The sequence below is a fragment of the Anopheles bellator genome, chromosome 2 (assembly GCF_943735745.2).
Source record: "Anopheles bellator chromosome 2, idAnoBellAS_SP24_06.2, whole genome shotgun sequence".
Lineage (NCBI taxonomy): Eukaryota > Metazoa > Arthropoda > Insecta > Diptera > Culicidae > Anopheles > Anopheles bellator.
In genome coordinates, this window is record NC_071286.1 from 75,725,505 (window position 1) to 75,736,314 (window position 10,810).

The following is a 10,810-nucleotide window of genomic DNA, read 5'->3' on the forward strand; positions in this document are numbered from 1 at the left end:
GTTCGGCACAGCTTTATAACGCGCGTCGCTTTTGTGATATGTTGTTGAAATTTATTGGCAACCAATGGTCGCTGGGGGAAGGAAGTGCCAAAAGAATTGGGCAGCTTTTCAGATATTATCACCGCTCGCGTGCGCATTTCACAATAAATCATCGAACCAACCGACTGGGAAGCGTAGGTGGGTCACCAGCCTTCCGCTGAAAGCATAGCGAACTCTTTGAAGCAGCGGATTATCTTTGACAAACATGTTTGAGCAACAAATATTGAGCCGTTCGTGAGCCGTTCGGTTTGGTTGTGGTTATTCTTGGAACACGCATCCAAAATGCCAATACCAACGGAACAGATTAGGCTCGATTGCTCTCGGGCAAAAAAGGACCATCGACACGATTGCGTCGGTTGGTGGTTGGCTGATAAACCCTATTTTGGGCACATTTTCCGCCGAGCCAAGCATGAACCTTTTGAGCCACCTTTCTGTGATGGCAAACGACAAACGACATTCAAACGAAACACAATCGTACTGAGAGAATTGACCGCAAACATATTTAAAAGGCGAAAAGGATACTATTCAAAACAAAATATTCAACAATAACTTCCACTGATGGAGCTCAATGGACTGTGGATCATTATGCAACGCAACGTTTTAATTAATCCAAACGAGTTCAACGCACCCGAAATGGATTCAACTCAATTCCGAGAGGAGCCTCAATTGAATCAAACGGACCTCTAACAGTTGCTTCCGATTTTCGAGGTACCCAGAGGTCCCACTTGCTTGGGTCCTGCCCTGAGTAGCCAAACCGAATGCGGTCGAATTTTACAACGACCACCACCGGCCAAGGTCACACACTCGGCCCGTGAAAATCGCAACCCCAATCTGGGTGGTATGGGTGTTCGTGAACTCAATAAAAATGACCGACCTACGAGGGGGTGCGATCGACCGACCGACAGATCGTGTTTGGGGTGAAGCAAGAGAGCAAAAAAAAAATTAATCCCCCCCCCCCCCCCCTCCACCCAGTGATCACGATGGATGCGGCGGATGGGCACGGGTGGCCCTCGCTTTGACAATGAAAACGACACAAATTAAGCGACAAATTATTGCCCACTCGGAGTCGGTGTGCGTGTGCGTGAGTCACAGAATTTATAGTGGTTTTCTATCGTCATCTCCCCGTACGCACACCGTGCAAACACAGGACCTGTGATTAGGGTGACCATCGCGCGCTATATTTTACGCCCCCCTTTTATGTTGTTGAATTCAGCGAGTAATTTGCCAAAACTAATATCAACGAATTGATCCGGTTTCGTGTGTCGGTTTTAAAGTGTGCGGTCCATGAGCTGAGCACGTGCTGATAGTAAAGTTTGCCCGCAGCGCGAGAGTGGTTTGCTTTATAGATTGCAAAAAAAACCGGAAAAAATCGCATCATTTTCCCACCTGTGCCACCCACCGTGAGTCAGCGTGACGCGATATGGACCAGCAGAGGTGAAGACCACTCGCAATCAAAGTGTGGCTTGAACGTAACGCTTGTTTTGGAGTACAATGCACGCATCCATCGGAATTGGCTCTAATCGGCTCTGCTGAGTGCATGATGAATTGGTTAAATATTTAATTTCCTTCTCCCATCCTAACACACACTCGCAACGGCAGCTTAACCTAACTCCAGTTGTCCAGCACCGTCACCTAATTGCATGCACCCCGTTACGTAGAGATTGAGTTACTAAAAGTGTGTGACAAAACAAAAATCAGTGTTCAATGGCGGAACGTGGCGAAGATCGAAGGCTTTTATGCTAATTGAAGTGGTGCCTCCCGGGGTGCGCTGCATCGCTAACCTGCACTTGCATTTCTGTGTCCCACGGCACACCACGGTACTAATCCTCCACAACCCAACACGCACAGTCCTGCACGCACACCACGCACAATAGTCGGTGGCCTCGGCTCGGAATGTCGAAGGCGAAGGGCAAAAATGTCGTCTTCAAGATACTGCGGCTCAGGGACGAGCAGAAGGAGCGGGCCCGGCAGGAAGAGCTGGACCACCTTAACCCGCGTCGTGCCCCGTCCGTCACGGTGCAAACGATCCGGCCTAACCATTCTATCATTTCTCTCAGCCAGGTGACGGAGGCATCGCTGGAGATATGGCGTACGCTTCCGGCCGCCATCCGGCAGGACCCGAGCCTGGCCTCGTTCCGGCAGGAGCACGAGCGACTACACGGTGAGTAGCTGGTTTTAGTGATTTGTTTGTGTTCCACTAAATGTGTCGAGTTTATTCAACCGAAGATTAGCTTTCATCGTGGGCCAGTGGAACCTGTTGATTGTCTTTGCTAGAACAAAAATAAATCAAAAAAACGCATCAACATTGCATAACTTTGCCACTCAACTGTGACAATTTTGCAAATCAACATTCCACCGAAAGCACCGAAAAAAGATTCGCCATGTTTCGGCCCGGGTGCTTTTGAGTGAGGGAAAATTCGGGCCGACACATCGTCGCGTATGCCAAGCCCCTTAAAATCGACCGTAATGTAGCAAAAACCACCCCATGGCAACAGTAATACGGCTTCGAGCGGCTTCTGTGAATAGAAACGATCAGCATCATCGTCACACCCAAAGTCAGTCCCGCTCGCCGTTCCTCCTGGTTCGGGGGATTATGTTCCAACCCCTTTACGCCGGGCGCCAGGCGCCGATAACGCTGCGGTGCGATGATTTGCCTGCCGTGCCGTGACCTAGAGAATGTTTTGGGAGTCGTACGTTTTGTTCGCCTTTTTTGTGACGAGGAGAACACAAAAATAAAAATCACTTTCGGTGACCGGGAGCGCTTGCCACCCGGTTTGTTTGGTTTATGCAGCTTCAGACACTTTTCTTTTACGTTCGGTGGTTTTTGGGTCTTCTTTACCAGCAACCAAAATTAACTGCCAGTTATTTCTGTGCACTAATTGTTTGAATCACCTCCGTGTCACTTTGAACTCGGAATACTAAGAAAAGGATTTTCGGATACTTTGTGATCGTGTAAAACGTAGCACGATCTCATGCGCCCCTCATACTCCAGCGTATTGCCCCAAAAATCGGGTTGGACCTATCTCAACACGGAGTGACAACAAATTGCATAACAAAACCCAATTCGTTATCATGCCCGCTGCGTGTGGTACACGGATTCCTTGGCCCCTCGCGCACACTCCTTCGACCGGATCGTGGAAGGCACGGTCACGTTTTGCCGCTGATTAGTGTCAATGCTAGGCGCTCGTTATGCATACTAAACCATTGTATCGTCGGTGTCAATTGATAAATTCCCCGTGCACCGCCTTGGACGGAAACCGGTAACGCCTGGCGCAAAACATAACATGTTGCTTCGGTCCCGGTAAATCGGCTGTACGGCCACAGCAATTGAAAGAGTCCATAAATCATCGAGGACCCTTTCTCGGCACATCCTTGGCTGATCCGCACAGAACTAGCGGATCAGCGATGCCGGTGATGACGAAGGTAACGCGAAATTAATTAGCATGAGTTCCGCCCGACTCAAGATCGCCCCGTGCAATGTTGTGTTTTTTATGCCGGCGCCCTTGCTACCGCTATCATCATAAATCAAAGGGACCCCCTGCAAACGGATGAGATAATTCGCGAAAACAACGTCCTGTCCCGAACGGAACGAAACGGAAAACGGCAACGAGCATATAAACCACTCTGTTTAAGATGACTTCTTGATTGCTCGTCAAGCGGCTTTCCAGCGGCTTCGGAAGCGGGTCGTGGGTCGCGGCACTTGGCGGCCGATTGTCTTTGATGGGGCAGGGCTTAAAATTAGGACCACGCGAACACACGGAGCTGGAAGCGGCAGAACGTGGAATAAAGGGGACGATTTGTGCGGATTACCTCTTCACATCTTACGGATTAACGCCGTCTTGCGTCCCGCCTGCGGTAAGAGAGTTTCGTAACATCACGCCGGAGGTACTGCTTGGCACGGAAGAGGTGCTTCACTTCGTTTATCCCATTCACGTGATTTTTCGGGAGAAGGATTGAATTGGTTCGAGGAGAGTCCAAAGGGCAGGCGACGGTCTGCCTAGAACTGCAACCAACGAGCTCACTGCACAGATAATATTTTAAATTGGAAATCCCGCACATCGGTTACCTTCTGATAGCTTTCGTGCACTAAAAATAAAGTATTATTTGACCACTACGACCGAACCGAACAATTCAGGAAACCTTTTAAACAACGAATAATTTATCACCAAACACCGATAGAGTGTTTCATTTGCGTGTTAAATCGTTGTGACACTCTCACTCGTTAGCTAGCCTACTACGTTGTTTGCAGCCTTCTTCAGTACAGAAATAGCCCGAACGGCGAGCAGATGGTGGAATGAAGCGATGTAAAAATACATCGGCGCCGCCTCCGTCGATACACGAGATGCGATCTATTTCGTCATGGAATTCTCACGTAATATTGTTCGAAAACCTGGATTGTTTTCACAACGGTAGTACATCATTAATTTAAAGAGAAGATCGAAACATCCTTTTTATTTACTTCAATAGTTGTCTAACATATTTATCCATTTGAATCATTCATTGGTTGCACTGAGCTGATTCATCTTTACGAGTTATCCAAAGGTTGTTTCCGATTGCTTTGTTTATCTCCGGCTCCATCTCCCATCCAATCGCCAGCATCCTCAACTCGTCAAGTGCATCTCCTCGTCGATGCTGCACCGCACTTTGTGACAGTGACCCGCATTCGCTACGGTCACCGTAGATATTTTCCAAACCACCAATTGCTACGTTCCATTCCATTCGATAGACTCGACGACGGCAAACCGCGGCCTGGCCTTGCCCCCGCCCGGTCGGCCGGCCACTCGAATCTCCAGCGAAGATTGTTTTCAATTATTCTATGTAAATGTTCGAGCATGAAACATTTCCGCTCATTATCGCATTGACTGCAGCGAGCGAGGCTGAAAACAAACCGCACACAGCAAAACCCGCTTCGGATGCGACTGATTTCGGGCTTGATTGATTGTGTACAGCGCACACACTGGCACACCAGTGCGGGAGCTGGCCGATTGTATGCACCGATTATGCTGCGGGTGGCGCGCACATGCTGCCGAAGGGTGCGCCATCGCGGCGATCACGCGAGAACGGGTGGATCTAAAAATATGCGCGACCCACGGAGCGTATTATGAAATATGCTTTACAGCGCGCGTGGACAATCAATCTACCCAGGAAGTAGTAATTAGCGAGAGGGTTGTTACCTTCCGTGCTATCGATATCTGGCGGCGGTTATCATTGCATTTTCGCGTGTGGGGGCTTTTCCGGGAAGCGTTGCCGCGATCGTCCGAAAGATAGTCGGAAACGTCGTTTTATGTGTCCCCGCCATCCACGAAACATGGAACGTTAATTTAGGCCTTCTACAAGCTGCGCACGATGGAAACACTGTATTGCGTGTCTCATTCCGGGGGGCTTCAGTATGTGGTGGGAAATCGATAATCACAGCGAATTGATGGCGGCGCATGGCCTTGGACCCGGTTTTTGGTTCTTTTTTTTATCCTTGCATTTGCCATAAAAAAAGAAGCTTTTCATTCAAGAAAGGGGATTCTGTTTCATGTTTACATCACACGCCGTGCTGTCAGAACGAACGACGTTTTATCAGTCATGTTGACGACATGTTCTACAGCCGGACCAATCACAAAGAATTCGCAGCTTCAAACGGTTTGTTTACGGTGACGCTTCCCCCACGCCGTTTGTCTTTCCGGTTACTCATGAAGGCCAGCAGACTGCTGCAATATATGGCGCACAGGGGTGCTCTTGAGCGGAGCGAAGTTTGAACCATAAATTAACCTCCGTTTAGCCCGACGACCGGTGGGCGTTAATTAACTAAGTCTGAGGGTTAGAGGGTGGCCGAGTTTTGAAATGATGACGACTCCCCGAATGAGTCCCTGTGTGAGACAGTCAATTGACACTGATCAACCCGACCACCCTCGAGGAAGGTTAACCGGGTTCGGCATTTCCGACACAATTCTATCGCGATGGCACTCGAAATCTGAACACTCAAAAGCAGCATCCTTTCCTCTGGCTCTAGGACCGGACGAAGATCCGCTTCCGAACGAAGACGTATCGGCCGATGACGGCGAGGATAATAATAGCAAGGAGTTCATCACAATCAAGGTGACCAACCCGGACTCGAGCATCGAGGACAGCAGCAAGGTGGTGGAGCAGTGCCACGAGAAGAATGGCCAGAACGCGACGACCGACGGCGAGGGCGAGGACCACGAGGCCACGATCGGCGCCGGCCACCACCACCAGCACGGCAAGCTGTTCGGTTACGTCAAGGTCGGCATCCTGCTGGTGGTGTGGCTGTTCTTCACCGGCTTCCTGATGTCGGTGCACGAGAAGGAGCTCACACCCCGGCAGCTGTCCGTGCCGGAAGCGAACTATCGGAGTACGTCCATCCGACCACCGGAATGCCTGCGACGAGTCACTAATCGATTGTCCTCCATCTCCAAACAGCGTACATTCTGCCAGAGTCACCGCCAACCTCGAGGATAGGGATCGCCCTGAAGGGAGCCTATCTGAGCGATCAGCAACACAACAACACGAATACGTACTTGTTCGTCAACCTGCAGTTACTGTACCTCAGTAGCAACAGCTCGAACGCGAGCTACTTCCAGGAGCACGACGTAAAGTACACGGAGGTAACTACGGACTACGGACCCTCGGCAGATGGGCCAAACTAACGTGAACCGCTTTTCCTCGCAGAACATCACGAACGTCTGGCAGGTGCCGATACCGAGCACGCTGGACGCGATCGACCAGTGGGACGAGATCACGCGCAAGCACGTGTTCGACGTGGGCCCCATCAACCACCAGAAGGTGACCAGCGGGAAGGCGGTGGTCCGGGTGCGCATGTCCACCAACCTGGAGGCCGACTTCCCGACCAAGTTCACGTACGATCCGACGCCGATGGACGTGGAGGCCGGTGTCATCTACGCCGCCATCGTACTGCTCGGCCTGTACGTGCTGATCATCTGGGAGATCGTGCACAGGACCTTTGCCGCCATCATCGCGTCGACGCTCGCCATCGGTGTGCTGGCCGCAATGCACGAGCGGCCCAGCATGCCTAAGCTCATCTCGTGGATCGACGTCGAAACGCTGCTCCTGCTGTTCGGCATGATGATCCTGGTGGCGATCCTGTCCGAGACCGGCATCTTCGACTACCTGGCCGTGTACGCGTACCAGGTGACGAACGGCAAGGTGTGGCCCCTGATCAACTGTCTGTGCATCTTCACGGCGGTGTTATCCTCGTTCCTGGACAACGTCACCACCGTGCTGCTGATGACACCGGTCACGATACGACTGTGCGAGGTGATGGAGCTAAACCCGGTGCCGGTGCTGATGTCAATGGTGATCTACTCGAACGTTGGCGGCACCCTGACCCCGGTGGGCGATCCACCGAACGTCATCATCGCTTCGAACAGTCACATCGCCAAGAACGTAAGCGAAACGATGCGGCCACACTCATGGAAGTTAGCCCAGTATTAATCCTGTTCCGTTCCGTCTTTTCCAGGGAGTCAATTTCGCCACCTTCACGCTGCACATGGCGATCCCGATCTTCTTCGTGATGATCACCACCTACTTCCAGCTGCGCATGAAGTTTAAGAACATCAACGATCTGCGCTTCAGCGAACCGCAGGACGTGCAGGAGATTCGCCACGAGATCGCCGTGTGGCAGCGGGCCGCCGCGTCCCTGTCGTCGTACTCGAAGGACGAAGACCTGGTGCGCGAGACGCTCCTGAAGAAGGTGAACCGCTTGTCGCGCTCGCTGAAGAAGAAGCTCGTCACCGGCTCGGTGCCGGTCGAAAGCTACAAGGCGACACTGGAAGAGATGAAGCGCAAGGTACTCGACGGGTTGGAACGCGCGAAAGGGACCGGATTTTAACGCTTCCCGTTTTCCTTTTCCCCTACCCAGTATCCGATTCGCAGCAAAGCCTTGCTGGTCAAGTCGGCCATCACGCTGGCGTTCGTGATCACGTTCTTCTTCCTGCACTCGGCGCCGGACATACAGAAGCTGTCCCTTGGATGGACCGCGCTGCTCGGAGCACTGTTGCTGCTAATCCTAGCCGATCGGTAAGTTGAGCGTCCTAAACCTAACACTAATCCGATTCCTAATCCGTCTGCATTTCGCATTTCCCAGCGAGGACATTGAGTCGGTGATTGCTCGCGTCGAATGGTCTACGCTGCTGTTTTTCGCTGCCTTATTCATCCTGATGGAAGCGCTGGCCGAGCTGGGCCTGATCGAGTGGATCGGCAAGCAGACGGAGAACGTTATTATGTCCGTATCGGAAGAATCTCGCCTGGCGGTGGCCATCCTGATCATCCTATGGGTATGTCCTTGACTTTGCCTGCAGGTCAACGAATGCCCCTTTTAACACGTGCCCCTCGCTCCAGGTGTCTGCGTTCGCGTCCGCCTTTGTTGACAATATCCCGCTCACCACGATGATGGTGAAGATTGCCATCGGTCTTGCCGAGAACGAAACGCTGGATCTGCCACTGCAACCGCTCGTGTGGGCCCTGGCGTTAGGCGCTTGCTTAGGAGGTTCGTAGGCAGGTCCTGGTAGCGCGATGATCGACTGATTTATCTTCCATCTTCCGCAGGCAACGGAACGCTGATCGGTGCCTCCGCCAACGTTGTGTGTGCCGGTGTTGCTGAGCAGCACGGCTATAGGTTTACCTTCATAGAATACTTCAAGTAAGTGGTGGGGTCTTCGACCACTTCTCGATGATACTAACCGCAGTTCGTCCTGCTCTCTAGGGTCGGTTTCCCGGTGATGGTCGGCAGTGTGATCGTCTCCACGATCTACCTAATGTTTGCGCACGTCGTCTTCACGTGGCACTAGACTCTGTCACATCACGCCTGGTTGTGTATGTGTGTGTGTCTGTGTGTAAGGTTGCCATCCTACTTTTCCCACCCATCCGGATCCTTCATCTCCTCTCCTCTCAATGATTCTAGCATCGATCGACCGATGTAGTGTAGTGTAAGTATTGAAGCTGCACCGAAGAGAGAGTGCAACGTGAACGTAGAGTGTGGCATCGTGCAACGAAGGATCGCGTCCGTGGAATCCGTACCGATCGGCAGCAACTGGTTATGTGATAGCTCACAGTGCAGGGCCGGCGGCCGCCCGCTTACCCGATTTATCAATGACACCAACCCATCCTACATCCACCGGAAGGACCACCACCCAGTATGGTATCAACCGCATCCGAGCCGAGCATGTGATAAGTCTATCCCCTAAGCTGAGGGACGGCATTTCGAAGGCATCGCGGTGCACCACAGGGTGTGGTGTTGCGACATCAATTCTACCGAATATTGTTATGAACTATGCATTTTACACACATACACACACACATACGCCAAACAAGAAAGTCAATTGGGAGATCTTCATCCACGCGGTAGAGAGTGTTAGCTACCTTCGAAACCTACCAGAAAGACCAGACATGCAGTTATAGGGGGACGATAGATACAATTACCTGGTAGGCAGCATCCCTGGTAGCCCGTACGGGAAGGTCCTTGTACGCGGTGGAAGGATCAGAAGATTAGAACCAATACCCTCCTACAATCGCCAACCGACGGGGGGCCGACCGATACTTTCGGAAGGAAAGTACAGTCGCTAGTACTCGAGAGCCCCACAGTCTCTAAGTGTTATCGTTTTCAATCTTTACTTCTTGCATGTTAACTCTGTACAATTCGAAACACCCCGTGAGCGAAACGTGAGTGTCACGACCGTTAGGAAGGTTAGGCGCGGTACGGATCGGTTTTAGAAGACGCGAAACTGAATGGCATGCTCGTTTTTGTTATCTTTTATTCCGTTCCTTAATCCACTCCCCAATTTGTTTTGTGTTTTTGGCGTTGTTTCGTTGCGCATTGCGTTGTGCTTTCGAAAGTGAAATAAATGATGCAGCCATCACTCTGAGGAGGAGAGCAGAACGTTTTAGGAAAACGAAAAGTGTAATCGAACCTGTTTGTTAAGTTATTTGAAGGGCTGAGCGAGAGAGAGAGAGAGAGGACCAGAACGCCTTCCCGTTCGTGCGAACAGACACGTGCAAAAGACATTCCAATACACGAGGGGCCACCCAGAGAGGTGGCCGGTTTATTGTAAAATATCAAACAACCAAGCGGGGCAGAGCAGAGCTTTACCGTAGCCCCCTTTTGCCAGAGGGCCAGCGAGTGAGTGAATGAGTTTCATCACCTTGAGCCGGACGTTTGGGGCTGGCGTTACGTAGCCAATTGTAGATAGCTGGAAAATGGAGAAAATGGGGCAACCTTCGCCGGGTGAACCGCAACACCCGCAACATCTCACGAAGAACATCACCCGGTTCGATTGATGGCGCGAGAAAGGAACGAAACGTATATATATATTTTTTACCACGTGCCACAGCACCGTTCCAGAGTTCCTCCGAGATAGTGGCGAGTGTTGCGTTTGTAAAAAAAATCTTTCGAGCCTACGAACAAAAAAACAACAAACTAAACAGCAGCAGAAAAGTATGAAATGAAAAGGCAAAAGACGATAGGAAAATGTTTTGTACGTTCACACACAGTAGAAAAAAGGCCTCGGGCGGGCGTGCAGAACGAAGGATGTTTCCTTTAGTTAATTATTTTCATACCAAAAAAAGAAAGTGAAGAGCTATAAGTAGCGTTAGCGAAAAGTATGATGTAAAATTTGCCAATGCAAACCACGTTAAGAAGTAAGCAAACCAATTACTAAGTAGTAGAGCGAGTAAAATGAAAGCATAACTAAAACCAACCAATTCTAAATCCAATGGACGAGAGTCAAGAATCGAAAGAAAATCCGAA

The 10,810-nt window shown here is 50.9% G+C and overlaps 1 protein-coding gene across 2 annotated transcripts in view; it reads left to right on the top strand.

Annotated features, from left to right (window-relative positions):
• LOC131211561 (P protein-like) overlaps positions 1 to 10,776 on the top strand; it is a 38,374-nt gene extending 27,598 nt beyond the window's left edge. Inside the window, exons 2-12 of one of the 2 annotated variants that reach the window (XM_058205074.1) lie at positions 2,097 to 2,200; positions 6,041 to 6,400; positions 6,469 to 6,653; positions 6,718 to 7,452; positions 7,526 to 7,855; positions 7,928 to 8,085; positions 8,153 to 8,342; positions 8,407 to 8,554; positions 8,614 to 8,707; positions 8,771 to 8,900; positions 8,969 to 8,980. In XM_058205074.1, coding sequence (XP_058061057.1) covers positions 2,097 to 2,200; positions 6,041 to 6,400; positions 6,469 to 6,653; positions 6,718 to 7,452; positions 7,526 to 7,855; positions 7,928 to 8,085; positions 8,153 to 8,342; positions 8,407 to 8,554; positions 8,614 to 8,707; positions 8,771 to 8,855 — 2,389 coding nt within the window. In that variant the 3' untranslated portion in view covers positions 8,856 to 8,900; positions 8,969 to 8,980. Of the gene's footprint in view, positions 1 to 2,096; positions 2,201 to 6,040; positions 6,401 to 6,468; positions 6,654 to 6,717; positions 7,453 to 7,525; positions 7,856 to 7,927; positions 8,086 to 8,152; positions 8,343 to 8,406; positions 8,555 to 8,613; positions 8,708 to 8,770 lie in introns of both variants that reach the window. The other variant, XM_058205073.1, reaches the window with a different exon arrangement.
• Positions 10,777 to 10,810: the final 34 nt, after the last annotated feature.